Source organism: Ochotona princeps, chromosome 8 (genome assembly GCF_030435755.1).
Source record: "Ochotona princeps isolate mOchPri1 chromosome 8, mOchPri1.hap1, whole genome shotgun sequence".
Lineage (NCBI taxonomy): Eukaryota > Metazoa > Chordata > Mammalia > Lagomorpha > Ochotonidae > Ochotona > Ochotona princeps.
This window is the reverse complement of record NC_080839.1, coordinates 73375874-73397963: the sequence shown is the minus strand read 5'-3', so window position 1 is coordinate 73397963 and position 22090 is coordinate 73375874. Positions and strand designations below refer to the sequence as shown.

At 41.9% G+C, this 22090-nt stretch overlaps 1 protein-coding gene across 3 annotated transcripts in view; it reads right to left on the bottom strand.

Moving 5' to 3' along the window:
• Positions 1–22090, bottom strand: part of NBAS (NBAS subunit of NRZ tethering complex) — a 376509-nt gene that overhangs the window by 89664 nt on the left and 264755 nt on the right. For all 3 annotated transcript variants that reach the window (XM_058668260.1, XM_058668259.1, XM_058668261.1), the window contains 3 exons: positions 17888–18083; positions 7004–7143; positions 2293–2437 (listed from right to left, as the gene is read on the bottom strand). In XM_058668260.1, the coding sequence (XP_058524243.1) occupies positions 2293–2437; positions 7004–7143; positions 17888–18083 (481 nt within the window). The remainder of the gene's footprint in view (positions 1–2292; positions 2438–7003; positions 7144–17887; positions 18084–22090) is intronic.

Genomic DNA, 22090 nt, shown 5'->3' with positions numbered 1-22090 from the left:
CACAGACTCTGTTTCCTATTCCCGCATGGTTAAAGTGTAACACAGGTAATGGCTTCTAGGCCTTCAGTGGCCAGCCCCTGGGAGGACATCAAGGTCACATATCCAGTGGTGGTTTGGGTGGTGTGAAGCGAATTCACAGCTGAACTGAATTTATTAGAGCTGACCAACTGCCCATGCGAAGATGGGGTGATCATGTCGCAGAGGCCCATTGTTTGAGTACGCTCGATCTTTCATAGTTTGAGGGTCTTGGGAATGTTCAGAGGGGAGGGAGAGCTTGGAGGGACATTTCAATCTTGGGAGGTCTGGCTTCCTGGATGGCTGGATGGAAATGAGAAAGTCTGCTTGTCCTCTGAAATGCAGCACAAGAGTCCCGAGGGGACGAACTCTGCTTACTGTGTCATAGCTCTAATGTCTCACAGGAAGAGACTCATGTCCGTGCCCCATCCGTGGTCACGCTTACATTCCTTGCTGTAAAATAAAACCAACTAGGCTATTTAAAACACAAACATTTCTCTAGGCAATAGAGTGCCAATAACATTAAATTTAAAACAAAACAACCAAGAAACTAGATTCTATGGGCCACTCTAGAAGGAAGCACACCATTCACTGCCTTAATGAAGCTGGAGTAACCTTCATTTCATCAGCTGTCACACTGAGAAAGGGCACCTGTGAACAGGTGGTTGTTGGAGGTTAAAGGGGACAATGGCAGCGGAAGCCCAGGAGAATTAGCGAATGTTAGGCATTACACTAGGCAGATGGTGGCATTATAGTGTGAGTATTTTCCTAACGAGATGATTCAACAGAACCAATGACAGGCTACTTCTACCCTCTAGCCTTGATGTGACAGTTGAACATGTTATTTATCTAGTATTTTACCTGGTGAGAACAGTAAGCCATGCAGACATTACATTACACAGTGTGCCAAATCCTGCCATGTGTGGCAAAGCTACAACACACATGGTCATATTGTGGTTCCCACACTCTAGGGACACAGAGCACAGTGAAGTGGAACATGGGTGAAGAGTGGCTGATACAAGCAGAGCAAGCTACACAGATCAAATCAACCCAGACAAAGTGCAGGCTACCTTTAGTGTCTGGACTTCATAAATGGGTAACTTTGTTAAAATTTAATTAAAAGACAATTATCCAGTCCTTCATTCAGAAAACAATTCATTACATGTGCAGTCATAATGAAAGCCTCTTCCCAAGGGATTACTGTGAGTCTCCAAAGAACATATTTACAATTTTATTTTTAAGTTTATCTCCAGGAATGCAGTAAAACTCAAAGTCAATGAATCAATTTAATGTCATTACTTCAAATGCTTGAATTTAAGACAAATAAATAGATCAAATAATATATTTCTAGAATGAAATCCATTAGCAAGACACTATAATTAGTATGTGCTTTAACAAAGTACTAAATTTACATACACATACATGTACACACACAAGTATATATAAAATGAATCTGTGACAGTATATCATGGAACCAAACAGCTAAGGTAAAATGAAGGTGAGTGAGTTTTCATCATGGACTGATATGGTGGATATGGACTGTCATTAAAGCGATGTCAAGAAGTATATGAAAATCATGGGCCCAGCGCCATGGCCTAGTGGCTAAAGTCCTCACCTTGAACGCGCCAGGATCCCATGTGGGCGCCAGTTCTAATTCCAGCAGCTCCACTTCCCATCCAGCTCCCTGCTTGTGGCCTGGGAAAGTAGTAGAGGATGGCCCAATGCTTTGGGACCCTGCACCCACATGGGAGAACCGGAAGAGGTTTCAGGTTCCCGGCTTCGGATTGGCGTAGCACCAACCATTGCAGCTCACTTGAGTGAATCATCAGAGGGAAGATCTTCCTCTCTGTCTCTCCTCTCTGTACATCTGACTTTGTAACAAAAATAAATAAGTCTTAAAAAAAAAAGTATATAAAAATCAGAGTGGTTGATGACCTTTCCAGAGCAGGGTAGAATGTACTTACTACTCTTCAACTGGCCTGACTCAGATAAACAGCACCTGCACTACTGAGTTTGTGCTGGCCACAATGGAACATCAGGGATTGAAAACGTGTTTATTCCCTGGTTAGCAAAAGAACCAGCGCTTTAAAGTTCTAACCACCACCACTACAAAACTAGCTCAAATCACTCTCAGTGTTTCCTTCATGTTATCGATCGCCTTGCCCAGTAATGACCTACGCTCAAAGCTCCTCACGTGCAGTCCCTGCCACTGCTTGTAATACAAACTTCTGGGAAGGAGAGAGACGCCCCCTGGCACAGCCGCCCGCACACACTCACCTCTGCAGGCAGCATCTGCTTGGTGTTATATAAAGAACGACAGATTTTCAGAACTTCATTCCCCAATTCTTCTTTGTTCTCCAGTGTACACCTGGTTAACATCACCGTGGCAAGCCGCACCCAGGGGTTACTGGTTATGCTCATTCTACGGAAGAGAAATGCAACACACAAGAGATCACCAGGCATCTCACAGTTGTGGTAAGTGTTCAAATAAAAAGACATCTCACATTATGAATTAAATGGAAAACCAGAACCAGAGTCTATATGATGTGTTCTTTCAAGTCCATCTCATAGCAATACCACGTGAAACAGAAGCAGCAGCTAACCATGGGCCCAACCAGCAGTAGGAAAGCATGGGCAGTGACGGGGGAAGCCAAAAGAGCACAGGCTTGGAAACCAGAGACTTGTCTCAAACTCTGGATCCCTGACTTACCACTAGGATGGCTAAGGGAATAGACTTAAACCCTCAGCCTAGTCATACCATTCTGAACCATTCAAACTATGGCCCCAGTTACTTTTTGTTGTGAAAATGGCAATCTAATATTTTCCACACAGAGCTTCCTCGGTTAACAAAGTATGGACATAACTTTGAATTATCTCTTCTCTGGAGCCCAGAACTCCACTAGGGTCCCCTATGGATGGGAATCAAGCCTCTGGGTGTACTTTGTAGGTGTGTTAGTGGGAAGTGGTATGGGAAGTAGAGGAGCTGGGCCTAGATCCCAAACCCACTGTGACACAAAAGCAGTCCCAGGAACCCAGCTTAAAGTCTCTCATCATAGTTTCTCCTGTAACAAACAGCAATTTGAGCAGGAAAGTGGTAGATCCTCTGTTGTGTCTCAGGGAGAGGAAACATGAGTGGTTCAAGAGTAAGGACACTGCTGTTTAGTTTTGAACTAGTAATTTAATAAAGTCACCTTTTAAAATACGGGGTAGCGATCTACAAATTTCATGTCATATTTGCCCACAAAATGCCATTAAAATAAAGATTTTTTGGGGGTGGGGCGGATTCCAAATGCACTAAATATTTACACAGAATGAATGTTTTAAGTGAAACTGACTTTGGTTCTTCTGGGTAAGTGAATGATTTTAAATGGCATTCTAACAGGAAAGTAAGTTGTAAAGCCCGAGCTAGTTATCCATCGTGTTCTGAAGAAGAGAGGATATTTCTGAAGCCGATGGTGGGACCCACACCTGCTTCACCCTATCAGCACTGCAGGGTCTACAGGAGAATAGATCCCAGGCGCTGGCCCAGACAGCCAGCCATGGCAAGGCTCCCCCGGCCGTAAGCATCTCCAAGGGCGGAGAAACACGGTCACCACAAGGCTGGAGGGTTTGTGCTGTGCAGCCCACACTGAGGACTTTCCGACCTATTCTTTTATTTATATATAAAGATTATCAAAATAAAAAATATATATATATTTATTTTGATAATCTTACATAGTTGATTAGGGCACAAAGAATCAAGGGTTATAGGAAAGTGGGTAAGACTATTGTTTCCACACTAATATTTTTTTTTTTCTGTATCTGGGATCAGGGGAGAAATAAAGGGAGAAATCCCACCTAGCCTCCCACCCATCCCAGGTCCCTGATGTGAGGCATGATCTGAGGGTCCTGCTCAAACAGTTTTGATTGTTCAACAGTTCTGAATTGCTGCCAATCTTGCCGTTCCAATCGCAATGAAACCTATTCAGAATCTACTGGCTGACATAGTCTCTTCATGGTTGGGGTTCTCAGATCAGCAGTTCAGTTGGAGGGATCTCCAAAGAAACATCATCTGAGGTGATCCCAGACAAGGTTCTTGTGTGAGTTTGCCAGTACAGGGTCTGGCACAGTCCGTCGTCTCAATCAGCTTATGCACATGCTGGTCATTGCAATTGCGGAGCCAGTTCCGTTTCCAGCCGTCTTCCACACGAACCAATGGGTGTTGCAGTCCATCCCGGTCCTGCTCAGCACACACTTGGCCCTCACATAAATCAGTGGGAGCTGCAGGCTAGTAGGGGCGACTCCCCATAACCCGCACCAGGCCTGCCCCCACCCTGGCTCCCATGCTTGCCACTATGTACCGCATACTTGTTCAGTCTCTCCCATTTAGCTCTCGTACATGTCAACGGCCATTGAAACCTAGTTCAACCCAACCAGTCCCACTATCCAGTCCATACATACACTGGCAGGTGCCTTTCTGTCTTGCCACCCTGCCCCGTCCTGGTTTTCATGCTCTCCAGTGGGAGTGGTAACCCACGAGGGAGGTGCTCACTATTTCCCTACTAGGCCACTTCCACTCCCGGACTATGCACTCTCCAGGTGGTTCTGGAGTTTAACTTGGCAGATTTAGTCCCCAGTGCCAGCCTCTGGCAGCTGATGTTGCAGCAAAGCCCAACCAACCCTCACCTACTCTAATTTATGCTTGCACCAGTAGGAATAATCAGCACAGCCTGGCTTTTCCCTGATCTAGTGCACATGAGGTGCACAGGTGTTGTAGCCCTGCCTAGTCTGGTCTGCCCCCATCCTAGCTCATGCTCTCCGTTGGAAGTAGCTGTCCAGCAGGGGAGCCCACATTCCCTCTGTGGCTTTGCTCCCTCCCTTCCTGGATCTCACGTGTGCTACTTGGGTGCTGCAGCCACATTTGGTACGGCTCACATCATCTTGGCTTTCTTAATGTGCACTGGTTTTTGTCATGACCAAACCTGGCCTGACCCACACTCTCTCCTGGGGTTGAATTTGCCAGCGGGTGATGTGAACTGGTTCAGCCTGGTCTGCCCCCGACCTGTGCCAAATGTATGCCGGTGGGTATCTTTCTCTTGCCTGGTCTGGGTTGCTCCCTCTCGTGGTTCTTGTGCTCGCCTGCAGCGACAGTGTCCTGCCAGAACAGTTGCCCAGGCTCCTCCATCGGAACCTCTCCCTATGCCAGATCTTGAGCATACCGGTCAGTCCATGGGCCAGTCCTACTTAGTCCACCTCCTGCCCTGGCAGGAACAGTGGGGAAGAACCTATTCTTAATCAGTACAAGTCAGCATGCCACCTCTGCCACAAATGACAGACATCCAAGAAACATTTGCTTTTCCCTCGGAAGACATTTGGTTACAAAAAGCAAAAACATGGTCTTCTGCTTAGCTTCACAAATCTCTGATGGTTTCATCCTAGGTTAAGGGCAACAGCCTTTCCACAGGTTCCTTAGCAATCCTAAATTACTCAGACACTGACTTCCAGGAAAATGTCATTCTCCATAACCTGTGAGACATACACGTGCTCAGTGGCCTGGGGCAAAGTCCACCCCAGCTCGGTGTTGGAGCAAACAGCTCCTGCAGCAGGGGCAATGGTGCCTTTATTTTTTCTTTTGCCAACGAGAAGCATCGGTTCATGACAGCGAGAATATATGCTCACTTTTTTTAGAAGGAAGAGGTAACTTCCATGGCCGACAGCACCAGGAGTGGGTAAGTATCCCACCAGCTCTCAGTGGTAGTTGGAAGTGCAGCAAGACACAGAGGGAACAACACAGTTGTAAAAACATCCAGTAGTTTTTAGAATTGCTTCCACCACTTATCGGCTGTTGGGTGCTTAACGCTGTTTAACCTGTGAGCCCCAGGCCTTCACTTATAAAATCTGGTAACATCACCTACACTCATAGACCTGCTAAATGAATGGCAAATAATGTAGAAAACCATGTTCTTGGTAAAAAGTTGTTATTCTTTTGTTCCACTTGGATTTCCAGGTAGCATGTCTCAAAGATAAGAAAAATATTTTTTCTGAAAATACTCAAGAGAAATTGTTGACACTATAAAACAGATGTTGTTACTAAGCATGGACTTACAGTTTTGAAGAAAACATTTGGGTTTAAACACAAAAAAATAGATAACACAATAATTCTAAAGCAATTTTTCTTTTCTTTGAAAATAAATACTGATGATGTGTGTGCACATGCATGCTCTTGTACCACATGCCTTTGTACCTACAGTTTGTCTTCTCAGGGTTTGCTACCAATGGTCACCTAGAGTTCAAATATACTAAATGACAAATTCCAGACAGATGTCACTTAAGTTTTAAATCACGCTGTTCTAAGCCGCATGATGAACTCACACTGACACACTCTGTCACTCCTGGGGTTGCCTTTGTCCACTATATCGTGATGCTGTATAAACCACCTGCCCATTAGCAATCTCAGTTTCCAGATTCACCACTGCGGCACTGCAGTGCCTGTGCTCAAGCAGCCACCCCATCCTCCTCCCCCCACAGCCTACCCTGCCCTGCCCTGCTCCACTCTGCACGAGTAGGAATGCTGGCAATGTGGGCATGTCAAACAGAAGTGTGAAGTGCCTCTTTTAAAAGAAAAGATCAAAGTTCTCAACTAGGAAGGAAAAAAGATCATATACTGGGGTTGCTAATATCTATGGTAAGAGTAAGTCTTCCATCTGTGAAACTGAAGAAAAAAAAAACCCACTAGTTTTGCTGTCATATCACAAACTGCAAAAAGCCATAGGCACAAAGCATGATAAGGGCTTAGTTGGCACGGAGGAGGCATCACACAATGTCTCTACAGCGCTTGGTACCACCCGCGGTTTGAGGCACCCAACAACGGTGCGGAACACATCTCCTAGGAGAGACGTGCAGTCGTATTCATCAAGATCCCTGAGCTGGCTCTTTTGAAGGTGCTAGGTTATTAGGGCGAAAGTCCACACGGGATTTCTAATAAGGCTCATTTTAAAGTAATACTTACACAGATTCACTTTTTATAGGTGGCCAAGCTTGCAATAGCAGAACCAAGTGCTGGAATTCAGTCTCCTTGTGACTGGACTCCAGAAGCTCCATGAATAGAGAGTAGCGCTTCTGCTCATTCTCAGTGTCAGTTACATCCACCTGCAATGAGGAGCACACATGTGAAACTGGTGGCAAAAGCTACCTAACGTATTCACAGAAGAAATCAAATTTCATTATTTTGATTAGAAATATTCTGAAAATTCTTACAATGTGCTAAAAGACAATTAAAAAAATACCCGAGACCCTGCATATTGTACTAAATTTCAAACTTTTGTGTTAAACATTGTTTCAAAGTAAGGGTTGGCATATGGTTTCAGCTTTCACTTAGGATATTTGTCTCACTTATCCGGGGCCTGGTTCAAACCTTACCTGCTCTACTTCCTATTCACTTCCCACAAATAGCACCCCAGCTCACATACCGGGTTCATGGTCATCCACACAGGAGTCCCGGACTGACTCCGGTCTCCTGGCTTCAGCTTTCCAGCCCTGGTTGTTGGCGGCAGTGGGGAGTAAACCAACAGAAGCAAGATATATATCTCTCTCCTCCTCATATTTTATTTTTTATCCTTTTAAAAATATATTTTATCTTTAATGTTGTTTACATGGTTAAGAAGGATGTATGACCATGAGGGCCACTCATTATAGTGAGGAGGGTCGAGGTATGAGGGAAGGTGTGTGGGACAAATGCTCCATTTCCTTCTTCTTTTTTTTCCCTGTATCTTCAGGGAGAGAGGAAAGAGGAAGGGGCTGCTCCTTGCTGCCAAACTACATCAGCACCTGGGGATGGGGCACTGTCATTTGATGTCATCTTTGACACCCTGATGTGGGGAAGAATGCGCCAAAGCTGTTACTTGAGTGGCTTTGACAGTTCTGAGATGTTGTCAGCTCTGTGGAACCAGGGTTGAGAAAACCTTTGCAAGGTCTATCATATGACAAATCCACCTTATGCATCCACACACCCAGCCACTTGCTGCTGAAGCTTGCCCAGGAGAGCTCCCTAAGTTCCCCTAATAGGTCAGCTCCCAGTACCAGATCTCTCTTGTGCTGGTCAGTACTTGGCCCAGTCTGACATGACCTGCTTCCAGTCCCAGAATTCAACTGCAGATACTGTGACCCAGTCTAACATACCCATACCCATTCCAGCTTTCAGCACAGGTGCAACAGCCCAGCCCCACCTGGCCCATACCCAGATCTGGTTCTCATACTCACAAAGGGTGCTGTGGCCCAGCTGGGAAATTACCCAAGTTCTCCCACCACGCCTACACTCAGATTCAGATTCTGCTCATGCCAGTGGGTGTTACGGCCCTGCACAACACAAAATCTACCTCTAGTACCAACCTCAACACGTAACAGCAGGTGCTGCAGTCCAACCAGCCCCTCAATCCAATTCTTAAGTATGCCCACAGGTGCTATAGAGTGGGTCAGCGTTCGTGTTCCCCAAAGTGTTGATGAATTCAATGGTGATGCCTAGCTCAATCCATCACCACCCCTGGCTTGTGTGCAAACCACTGGGTATTACAAACTACCTAGCTCCTAAAGCCCCTACAGCCCCAGTTTGTTCTCTCATACACGAACTGGTGTTATGATCCACCCAACCTTGAGTGGTTCATCTGCCGCCTTGACACTCACTGTCAGGTACTGTAGCCTAGCCCTGCCAGGCAGGCTCCTCACCCCTAGCTTTCATGTGCACTAGTGAGCTTCAGACTATGGGCAATGCCATCAAGCCCAGGCCAGATCTCCCACGAAGATGGGCACCCTAATCTGATACAGCCATGCCCTATGGGTTTCTCCTCTCTAAATCACTTGGCCTCAGTCCCCTCAGTGGCCCTGTCCTTGGGAGTTTCCAGAAGTCATCCCACACCTATAAAGTACTCCCTCAATGGTTTCTACTCCCACAATCCCCTAAACCCCCTTTGTGGGCAATCCATAACCCTCTCAGCTGGCACAAGGCACTGGGGTCATCTTCTGGTGGGGAAGGGTGGGGAGAGACAAACTGGTCCTGGCCTGGCAGTGGCATGGGGACCTTCCCAGGGCTGGCAAGGGCCTCAAGGTTGTCTTCCCCAATTAAAGAAGGGGCGGGGGGAAAGGCACCTATAAGGGCACACTGCTGTAGTTAACACAAACTTGGCATTAACCAAGCCCAGAACACCTGCCAGCCACTGGCTGCTTTTCCACTAGCAATGTAATACTTGCCTATGTACAATTATTTATCTGTTAAATAAAATAAAAATAAATACAACATTTAAAACTGTCCTGAAGTATAAAATCATGGGACTATTCTATACTTTATTCACCAATATAAATAATTTGATTTTCATAGAACTGGTTCATTGGTATTTAATATGATATAATAATAAATTATTTTGGGCCCAGCGTGATAGTCAAGTGGCCAAATCCTCGCTTGGCATGCAATGGTATGTGTCCCGCCTGCTCCACTTCCCATCCAGCTCTCTGCTTGTGGTCTGGGAAAGCAGCAGAGGATGGCCCAAAGCCTTGGGACCCTGCACCTGCGTTGGAGACCCTAACAAAGCTCCTGCCTCCTCGTTTAGGATTGGTTCAGCTCCAGTTATTGCGACCACTTGGGGAGTGAACTAAAGGAAGGAAGAACTTTATTTCTCCTTCTCCCTCTAGATCTGTGTTTCCAATAAAAATAAATAAATCTTAAAGAATACTAAATTTTTTCAATTGAAACTACAATATTCCAACATATTCAACATTATGTCAATAATTTAAAGTTTGAATTATCCACAACACATATCTTTCAGGAAACTGCTAATCCTTCATTTTATTAAAAAAAATTCCAATTTGAACTGATTCTGTTAAGTATACTTATGATTTTTTGCTATAAATCAATTGGAGCAAAGCATTATTTATTCACATCTGTATTTACAATGCAAAAAGTTTGTCAGCTGTAGAATACAGAATTTTTCCATACTAAATAACTGATTTTTTTCTTGCACTGAGACAATCTATAAACTAACCACGTATCTGATGTCTTTGTGGTTGGAAATGCACATTATTTCATGTTAAAAAGTTACTTTATTGGTAAAAGTAAGCCAAAAATCACTTCTATCTGTTAGTCTCTCAGCACAAATCTCTACATTTTGGTTCAGACACTTCTGATGATAAATTCACAATGATTTGGACATACAGATATTCAGTCTGTTAAAAGTGTAATGAGAATGGAAGGTTACATATACATTAGCTAAACTGTCTGTACTAATGTATTTCCTAAGCATTTAGTTTGATCATCTTGGCCATAATACCAAGAAGTTGTGTTAAACAGTCATACCACAAACTGTACAAGCCTTCCAAGGCTGACAGGTACTATGGAATCATGGATCATTACTATGGGAAGCTCTGATCAGGCAACAAGCCACATAATTCTTCCAAACTTAACCTACAGTCCTGTGGAACAATAAGCCAGAAGCATTTTACGGTTTCTGAAACTATGTATCACTACCGCAAGCCAGCTGGCTCTGTAGGGCACATATCAGTAACCTCACTTTCCAGATAACAAAATGGGCCCAATAGCCCTGACAACTCGGCTCACGGGTGATACAGCCAATCTGTCATAAGCTTATTCTACAAGCAGAAGACACAGTAAGTCAAGCAAGGATTTCTGTAAGCTGATCTTTGCACTGGACATTTGGCAATATTGTTTTGCCTGCTTACAGAAAATATTTTAATATACTCTCAAATGCAGGACATCCACCTGCTCTTCCCCGGCCTTGCATGTCTTCCACCTTAGCTCCTCCCTGGGATTCTTGCATGCTGTCACACACACGGCCACTCAGGAGCTTGCACCTGCTCCCTCTGCCAGGCACATCTTCCCCCACATATCTGAGTGGCTCAATCTCTTGGTCCCTTCAAGTCTCGCAAACATCATTTTAGCCAGGAAAGCCATCACTGGCTGTCTCTGGTACAGCAGCACGCCCCTTCGTCTGTCATCTTCCTCACTCCACCTCACCTTTTTTCTTAGCACACTACTGTGTGACATATTATATATTTATTTATTGCTGCTTTTGGTAAGAACATCAGCTGTTCGGAAGCAGAAACTATTTTTTCCTCATTATTTCACTGCTGTTATAGAGTAGATGTGCAGTCTTAGCAACAGAATGAATTAACTGTACATACATGACATACATATGAACAAAAGAAAGACAATTCGTCATTTATAAAATACTTCAGCATAAATGATATTAAACACTCCTGATGAACCATCTGAGGCTTAGTAAAGCCTCTTTCCTTCAGTTTTGATTTCTTAATCTGGAAAATGTGTGAGGTCTTGGGCATTCTGGGCAGGGTCTGGAGCCCTGCCGTGGGAATTGGTGGCAAATGGCCAGGGCTTTGGGTTCTACACTATCACCTTAGTTCCCACATGTGAGCTTCTAAAGGCTTGTGCTTTAAAAACATCTCTTATGCACCTATTAGTGTCAGCATTTTTGCTTTTATATCTAAACAGTATAATCATCAGCAAGCATGAAATACTGACTTCTATATGGGCTATTTTTTATACGTGATACATTCCATGAAAAGGAGATTAATTTTTTCAAGTATAATTTCAGGAACATCTACATCTAATCTCTTTCTTCCCAGGAAATATAAATGTAAAATTTAAGAACATAATTTTATCATACGGGAAGATTTTAAAAAAGCCTACCACAATAAACCTTCACATTTCCTTTTGTATTTGTGTGCAGATAATAGTTGCCATGTGTAAATTGTGGTTGACAAGATTTTTTTTCTGAGAAATACTTTTCTCACCTGTATACAAATGTGGAAGAACAGCCTTTGTTGGGAAATACTTTCCTTTAAGTGTTTACTAATTACTTCTATTTCTAGTAATTTACTTTTTAGAGTATGCTACGAAAGTTGTCAAATGAGTTTATCATATCAGAAAAAAACAGTGTATGCCACTAATGATAAAATTTGAGTTTTCAAGAGAAAAATCAGAATTTTGACAAGCCATCTGTGGGTACAAAAACATAAATAGACACCTAGAAGAGGAAAATATCTGCAATTTGGGGTCATTTTTTATAACATCCTACTTATTTTATTAGACTTAAAAAATAGAAATTACATAATATACACGCCATAACATTATCCATAAGCATTGCTGTAACTTCAGTACACTGCACATATTTTCTCATGGCTAAATATAATATTTTTGAAGCACTTAAAATGAAACCTGTCATACGGGAAAATACATTGTGTTAAACTAAGAAGGGGAAGATTTTTGCCATACAAATCGTTTTCCCTAGGATAAATAATCAATTACAGAAAGCAGCATTTATAAACACTTAAACAATTTTTTGTTTCCACATTTCCTTCTATTTAATAATGCAGCAAGAATAAACGCATTTTATTGTTAATAAAAAATATTGAAATGAAAGCTCAAGAAAATAAGTTCTAGCTTAATTCCAATATACAACAATTTTAAATTTTTTTAAAGAAAGACAATCATATAACAGAAGAAAGTAATAAGAGACAGGATTATGTAATTCATAGAAAATTAATAGGATCAAAATATACTGTGACAAAGTAGATAATTTAGACTACAGCTGTATCGTAAAAGATAATTTAATTTAAAATTTAAAAGTATTTTTTTTTGAACATCAGTACCCTTTCTTATAAGATTTAACTATCAAATGGGATGCTTTTGAAAACCTCTTCTAGGGACTATGCTGTGGCTAGGTGCACAAGCTGCTGTCTGCAGCACTGCCCTCATGGGTGGTACAGGTTCAGGTCCTGGCTGCCCCACTTCCAATCCAGTTCCTGCTGGTATACCCAGGAAAGCAGCAAAGGATGGCCCAAGTGCTTGGGCCCATGTCCCACATGGAACACCTGGAGAAGGGTCTTGGCTGCTGGTTTCAGGCCTAGCTCTGACCACTGCAGTCATCTGGTGAGTGAACGAGCAGACCAAAGATAGTTCTCTCTCTCTCTTTCTCTCTCTCATCCCCTCTCTCTCTCATCCACCCCCGACAATATCACTCTCTCTCTCCCTCTGTAGATCTGGCTCTCAAATAATTTAAATAAATATCTAAAAAAAGAAAAATTACTTCTAGTGATCCATAATCTTAAGAATATGTAGACATACATGTGTGCATATATAGTTTAATTTATTATAGACAGAAGGAGAAATGAAGTCTTCATCTGCTGGTTCACTCCCCAAATGGCCACAACAGCCAGAGCCAAGTTGATCCTAGGCCAGAAGCCAGGAACTCCATCCAGATCTCTAATGTATGTGAAAGGGTTTCAGTTACTGCTTCCTAAGTGCATTAATGAGGAGATGGTTTGGAAGTGAGCCAGATTCAAAGCAGAAACACTAAGCAGGTTACACACACCATAAGCTGACTGCTTAGCCGGCTGTACTATCATGCTTCTCCCACCTTCAAGTAATTTACTGTCACCTTAAATGACTTTTGAGTGAAACTCACTCACATGATGTTTAATCAAATACAGGACAGTAACTGATTTTTAAAAGTATATGTACACGAGCAGAATCAAAATGGCAGAATAGGGTAAGGACACATTTAAACAGATGGAGAAATATTAGCCCGTGTGAACCAGAGAGGGCACATTCCAGGAAACAGAAGAGAACAGAACAACAGCAGAGGGGTACCTGCAGACTGACAGACACAGGAAAGCAGCAGACACAACGGTGTGGTGTTGCAGTGACTGATACCCCAGCGGCATTCAGCAAACTGAACACCTGCAGCCAGAACTTCACCAGAAACGAGGGGGGAAGAGACATTCACCAGGAGCTCCAGAGGTGAACCCAGACAAAGAACTGCTCATCCTGCTGGTCTCTTTGATTTGACCAGGAGCAGAGACAAAGCAGCAGATCCCAGATGGATGGTGTGGGAACAGGTGAATTTCACAGCCCAGTCCACCTCCTAGAGCTGTATCAGGTGCCATTTTGGCCAGTTTGTGTCCCAGATGCTGTACTTTCAACCTATCTCACTGTTGTTTCCAGCTGTTTCAGTCACTTTGGGAAGTGAATCAACAGATGGAACATCTCTCTCTCTCTCTCTCTTTCTCTCTGACTTTGAAATAAAACTTTTAAAAATATCTGTAAAGAGCTAACTATAACTCAGCATACTGAATTTCAATAATTTTCTTTGAGCTCTGATAAAAAGTACATATTTAGTAATGTTTTCGCAAATGAAACCAAACTGATTTCTAATCAGAGGTATTAATGTCTTAGCACGTCTACATGCAGACAACATGGGACAGGCCTTGTGGTATGGCAGGTGACTCTGATTGACAATTCCCATTACCAGAGAGCTAGTTTGAGTTCTGGCTACTTTGCCTGCTATTTCGATCAGCTTCTTGTTAATGCACCATTAGAGGTAACAGATGGTGTCTCAGGTGTGTGGGCTCCTGGCTTCCACAGGGCAGACCTGGTTGGATCTCTAGTCTCTCTAGCTTTGCACTGGCCCAAGCCTGGCTGTTCCAGGCATTTTGGAAGTGAGCCAGCAGAAGATCTCAAACCTTCAATCTCTCTCACTCTCCGTTCCAAGTAGATGAACAAATGTTTTTTTTTAAAAAAGAGAGAAAGTATAATGTAACAGTTTGTAATAAGGTTAGAATTTGTCGTGAACTCTTTCTGGTGATCATTTACAATCACAAATTCAGACACTGAAAGTCTGAAAGGAAAACAGTAAGCTTCATGTCTTATTTTACCTAAAAATATGAAAAAATTTTAGGTGATGAGGTATGGAAATTTTTTAAAGGAAAGATCAGTATTTTGACCCATATTTTTCATGCACCAGTTAGCTAGAAAATTACAAAAGCTGGGAAACTCAGATAAACTATACACAGGGATTAATACAACACATTCATTTCTAACAGTTTATATTCCCCTCCCCATTTCAAATAGGAACACATTTCGAGAAGAGAAGTAAAAGCCCTTCAAACTAATGAAAAACAAGGGTTTCTAAATTTTTAATGCGGTTAACTAATCATTAGAAAACTAGAAATTGTTGTCTCCCTGAGAACCAGTGAGGTAGCAGGTGCCATGGAATGTGTTTAATTTTGCAGGAGCTGGCTGGTTTCCCAGCAACACACTGATTTGTGGGGCCACTACTTCGGGTACCTCAAGGATAATTAAATATTAAGTCCCTCTTTGATGTATGCAAAATCTGCCTTAAGAGGATTATCAGCCACAGTCAAAGTGGCAGTCTCATATTTTTGGGTAATTAAACATTGCAATATCATGATCTTTTCTTAATTTTACTCTATAAGAACCCGCCTCTATCCTTAGTATCATCAACAGTCACTCTGAAAATGAAGAAAGAGATGGGGATACAGAGAAGGAGGTACCTACACAGTCAGCATTTTACGATCTCTAGGTGTTTGGCACACGGAGATGAGGAATATAGCTTAATGCATGAGGAAGCAATGGCAGATGAGATGAGCAAACTACGTTATTTTTCTCTTTTTGCTCAGAGTTTCACTTTACACACCAAGTAAGACTCTTCCCTAAGAGTATAGAACTAATGGAAGATGGGACACACACACACACACACACACACACAGGAATGCTCACATTCTCTCTCTTAAACCCAGGTGAGTAGATTTGTATGCTAATTTGTGGAAGGCAACACCAAGTTTTTAAAAATAATAGTTTAAGAGAAATTTAAATTATTTTTTTTTAAAGAATAAGGTACCTATAATTAATTACAGGGCAGAATTTACCCATCAAACTCATTTGTTGACCAAAATAGCTTTGAATCAGCAAGACTAGGGAGACTCAGAATACTTAATGAGAGAGAGACGCTTGCTGATTTATTTTTTGGAGAAGACTACAGATGACGCCATCATTAAGCCAGAGATGAAAAAAAAGAAGGTCTTTGGGTGCCATGAATAGGGTAAGGGCTCATGTATATGCGAACCTAGAGGACAGGGACAATAAACAGTGAAGGAAACAGAGGACTTGCTCCTCGATCTGGGGCTTTGGGAACAAGGTTGTCCCAGCACAGGAGGACCACTGGTGAAGAGCACAGCGACACATGGACTCTGCAGATGAGAGGGGAGAGTTAAATTAGGTAAGTGCACGAAAAACAAATCTTAACAACAGATGTAGTGGTCTTATTTCCTGTTCGGGAGGGAAAATGTAAATATAATGAAATTAAACTCTTAGGAATAAGTGAAATCATGCAAAAGTTATGACTTGCTCCTTGAGTAACTGAAACTTTGAGAAAAACTTAAAAGAAACAGTGGTGATAGATATGCTATTTATGTAGAGTTTGGGCTCAAATATCAAAGTTATATTTTGGTGTTTTAAAATGACAGCTCTGCACAGCTGACTATTTTCAGTGTGTAGAGCTAACAGGGTACGAAGCAAACTCCAACCAGAACAACCAGCCTCATCACCTGTGCAAGCGCCAGCGATTCTCCAAGATGCAGTCAAGCAGGGCAAACTTGACAGCTGGAGGTCGTGGCAGCAAAGAGGACTTGCTTCAGGATCAGAGGTGGCTCCCAGAGTTCCACAAGGCGAAAACTGAGCGGCTGATGCAGGGTTCATGCCAGGGACATGACATGGACCTGCAGGTTTTTGTGCAGACAAGCGCATCTCCAACCTCACCCGCTCATCCACTGAACACAGTTCATCGCCTACTTCACCCGTGTTCCTGACTACTAATGAAACCTGGGCAAGGCACCAAGACCACACCTATGGGGAAGGCCACAGGACTCGGGAGACCAATGACTTCATCGCCACTCAGTTCAGCAATTGGGCAAAAATGACAGCAAATCTTTGAGAAATCAATCTCTTTTGAATCTCATTTTCCCTAATTCGGAAGAATAAAAATGGTACTTAACCTCTCTCACAGAGAAAAATAAGAGCATAAAATAGTTATGAAGATATTCTAATAGAAGTCCCTACATATTCTTAGCATCTAATTAAATTTTAAAGAATAAATTAATCATTCATCAGAGGTAGTAATAATATTACAAAAATACAATAGATCTTCAAAATTGAAGGGCACACTGAGCTGAGGGACAATTTTCAAGAACACAGCCAGGTTTCCATGGTTCACTATAGAATCACTTGCTTGCGGTGACTGGTTTCTAAGACACATCAGCCTTCAAACAGCCATCGGATTTCTTTGATTTGGAAATCAGAACACCTATTTACCCAATCAGAATGGATTTCCGAGCTCGGACACAGCATACTTAGAGGGATCCAAAGCAGAAGTACATCCTCCAGGACTACAGAGTTTTCACGGTAATGGGTAGACAAAACCTAATCATAGATAGCTAAAGCTCAAATCCATAGAATTCAAGCACAATTAAGTTTGTAATAGGGAAGGAAGGCTTCCAGAGAGAACAGGGATTGAGTGAGAGTGAGCTTTGCAGGAGAGCACAGAAACATCTAGATCTTTTGTCTCTGCTCCATTATGTCCAGCGAGGCACAGAAACAAAAAGAGGGCATTTTAGTGCCAGGGCAGAGCCCAAAAGAGATGAACTCGCAAAACTACACACTACATTTCATGCACACCAGCATTTCTCCTGGGAAGAGGCGAGCCAACACAAACAACGCATGCTGAGCAATCCTACCTTTTGTGACGAGACAAAATATTCATGCCCAGTGAACGAGACATCATCTACCATGTACTCACAATGTAAAGCATATACAGAGAAATAAGCACACGGAGAAAACAGAAAAAACAAAAACTTTGCTGTTGTATCCAGTGACCAAACAGCTAAAGACATACATATTAGAAATTCTGAATTACCAGGCTGTTTTTTGACTTGAACATAATTTTTAGTATTCAAGAACAGACATTTACTAGTTGTTACTAGATCAAAGAACTATAGTGAGGCGCTCCCCTACCTGTCTCTGGGGCCAGGCAGCTTTCAGAATGGCTTCTGTTCTATAGAACACAAGCAGCTTGCTGTCCTCCTCGGTCAGGTGAAATGACTGTCCCAGGATTTGAAGTATCCGGATGCGGGGGCGCACGGGCCAGGTATCGTCAGCACAAAAAGGGCGCAGCCACTCCAACAGGTCCTCAGGGGAGACCAACTCCTCCCTGTAGGGAAGAATCAAGGGCAGCAGGTTCTTAAACTATTTCAAAGAAACATAAGAAAGTGGAGCCCATATTACAGCAGGGCAAGTAAGCCTCCACCTGTGATACTGGCATCCCATAAGGATACCAGGTTCAAGACTTAAAGCTCACATATGATCTGATGACCTACTCATGTTCCATGGCCCAAGTACTTGAGTTCCTGAACCCATGCCAAAGATCAGGATGAAGCCTCTGGCTGTTTTAGCCATTTACAGACTAAATCAGAGGAAGAATCATGTCTCGGTTTCTCTTTCCCTCTCTAATTTGACCTTTAAAACAAACAAACTGCGGTTATGCAACAAGGGGGAGGAATCCACCATGGGGGAGGGTTTGGGGAGGGGTGGGGAGAATCCCAGTACCTATGAAACTGTGTCACATAATACAATGTAATTAATGAATAAATTAAAACAAACAAACCAGTTTTTATAAAGAAAGGGGAATATTTCCAAACTCATTCTATAAGGTCAACAGTAGTATAATACCCAAACCGGACAACAATACATCAAAAACAAAGCCTCATCCTGAATAAATGTATATGACCCTCCCTCCCTCATACCTCCCCCCTGAAAATACTGGCAAAAAGCCATCCAACAGCAATTATAAAGATTATTCTTCAAGATCAAATGGTATTCAGCACAAGCATACAAGGGTTAATTCAACATATCAACAAAGAACAAAAACCACATGCTCATCGAAGAAAACACGTAAATAAAGATATCTGATAAAATTTAACACTCCTTCATGATAAAAACTCTGAACAATTTTAATGCAGATGGCACATACCTGTATGTAATAAAATTAAACTACAACCAGGTAACAGATAACATTATAAACACTATGATCTGGAACAAGATAATGATGCTGACTTTCGACATTTCCATTCAACATAGCACAACAAAGTCTGGCCAGAGCAATCAGGCAAGATAAAGAAAGAATATCCAAAAAAAAAAAAAAAGAAAGAAAATTGTTACCACTTGAACAAGCTATGATGTCATAAACAGAAAAATCTCAAAGACTCCATGGGAATTTAACAACTCGATATTAAAATATGATTAATATGATCTCAAAATTTACAGTGGATCAGAGCAGTTATTTATCATAGGAAGACATACAAATGGCCAACAGGCACAAGAAAACATAAGTTCATCACTATAGCCATCAGGGCAATGAAGGCCAAAACCACAAACTATAAAAATTAGTGGAGGGCCCGGCGGCGTGGCCTAGAGGCTAAAGTCCTCGCCTTGAAAGCCCCGGGATCCCATATGGGCGCCGGTTCTAATCCCGCAGACTCACTTCCCATCAGCTCCCTGCTTGTGGCCTGGGAAAGCAGTTGAGGACGGCCCAATGCATTGGGACACTGCACCCGCGTGGGAGACCTGGAAGAGGTTCCTGGTTCCCGGCTTCGGATCGCGGCCCATTGCGGCTCACTTGGGGAGTGAATCATCGGATGGAAGATCTTCCTCTCTGTCTCTCCTCCTCTGTGTATATCTGGCTGTAATAAAATGAATAAATCTTTAAAAAAAAATTAGTGGAAAAAAACTAAGGAAGGAGGAGAGTTGAGTGGGACATGAGGGCACAAGGGAGGGTAAGGAGGGAAGTAGCAGAATGATCCTAAGTCAGAATTGAGAAACATGTGACATTTGTTCACTTATATAGGATACAACTTAAAAACATAAAAAAATTAAATAGCATTTCACTCCACCTTGATTGCTGCTTTTAAAAAGACAAACGATAATACATTTCGGTAAAAATGCAGAAACATGAAAATTCTTAGACTGTTGATACCGACATAAATAAACAACAATGCAAAACTTTACAGAGGTTTCTGAAAAAGACTAAAAACAGATGTTACCTTTTAATCAAGCAAGCTCAATATGGATATACGTGTGTGTGTATGAATACATATGTGTGTGTATGGGTGTGTGTGTATATATAAAATGAAATCACAGTGTTGAAGAGACATCTATATTCCAATGTTGACTTCATCCACTCATTCATGAATAAACAAAACACAATATACAAAAAATAGAGTACTAATTGGTCAATAAAAGGATGAAATCATGACATGTGCAACATGAATGGAACTAGAGGTCATGCTAAGTGAAGTAAGTCACACACAAAAAGGGAAGTAACACAGCATCACACTGGTACCTAGAGTCTAAAGAACCAAACACATAGTAATGTCACATAAATTACATGTATATTAAACAGGTTGTTATCAGATCCCAGAGAGGGAAAACTTAAGTGAATTTTGACAAAGTTTGACCAGTGGGTACCAAGTTTTAGCTAGATAGAAGCAAGAAGTTCTAGGATAATGTTATTTAAAAAAAAAAAAAAACTATATGATAGTTTTTACCATAAAGAAATGTATGAAATGCTTGTCACAATTACATTTGCACTGACTGAAAAATATATAATATATGCATATACACAAAAAAACCGCATGGTACTATACAGACAGGTATCAATATTATCACCTCGTTCACTCACACATACATACATACAAAGTATGTATGGAAATTACCGTCTTCTTGCCTCTTTCCAGGGATGAAATATGTTCACTCACCTAAAAACTTGTTTTTGCTTTTTTGATCACTTTATTTTTATTCCATTAGAGGAAAAAATTTGTATTTCAAAACTATATAAAATGAATATAATTTATAAATAATCACATTCAAGTGAGTTCTTTCACCATGTGATTAAAGTATCAATTTTTACAGACCCTTAAAATAAAATGTGAATGCCTGGCTATTAAAGAACTGGCAAGGGCCCAGCGCAATGGCCTAGTGGCTAAATCCTTGCCTTGCATGTGTCAGGATCCCATATGGGTACTGAGTCATGTCCTGACTGCTTCATTTCCCATCCAGCTCCCTATTTGTGGCCTGGGAAAGCAACAGAGCAAGGCCCAAAGCCTTAGGACCCTGCACCCACGTGGGAGATCCAGAAGAAGCTAATCCCGGCGATGGATTAGCTCAGCTTGGGGAACGAACCACCAGACTGAAGATCTTTCTCTCTGCAAATCTGACTTTCCAATAAAAATAAATAGATCTTGGGGTTTAAAAAGAGAGAGAGAGAGAAAGAGAGAGAGAAAGAACTAGGAAGTCTAAAAGACTTAGAGGGGAAAAAAAACTTGCTCATCAAACTATGATTCCAGTATCAGAATGTCTTCTCTGCCAGGTAGACCATTTCAGGAAAACACTTTGATGATGTCAGTGAATTATCACAATGATTGCTAAGAGGTTATTTACTCCCACAAGGCTTTGGGGGTCCACGCTAAAGCAGCAAAGTATATGAATCTTGTGACAATATCCTTCTAAGAATTTCAGCAATAAATTACCTACACTGAATCCTAGGCCAAGTGACCTTAACAAAATCTATGCCCTATACAAAATCAGAAAGTATATTTTAAACTTCTGAGAAGAATTAAAGGCACAGCGGCACTATGTCTCTCTAAAAATATTCTGAAGAATATTTGTGAAATGCTATTTTAAGGAGACTTATGCTTATACAGATTTCTGTGTAAACATTACTTATAATCAGTGCTCAAGGAACAGCCAAGGTTTTGAGGGTAACTGGCTTCAGCACTTCCTAAACAGAAGAAGTCACTGGTTAGTTTTACCTAAGGGCACCTGGGCACCCTTGTGAACACTGATCAGACATGGAAATCCTGCAGAGTGAAAAATGCCAGAGGTATTTCCCCGAAACCTGCATACTATTTATAAAGTAAGCAGACAGTACGATGTAATGGAAGCAGCCTAATAAAACCTGGCCCATCCATGTCACACAAGCCTGGGGGGAATCACAAACGTGGTCATTCTCAGTTTGTGGTTGAGGTGACAAGGATCTCATGAGTAGCTGAAACCAAAGTAACCTATATAAAGCTTCCAGCACTGAGAAACAGCAACTATCACTATCATCAACCTAATCATTATTATCAACATTATCATATGCTACAAAATTAAGTGGTCTCT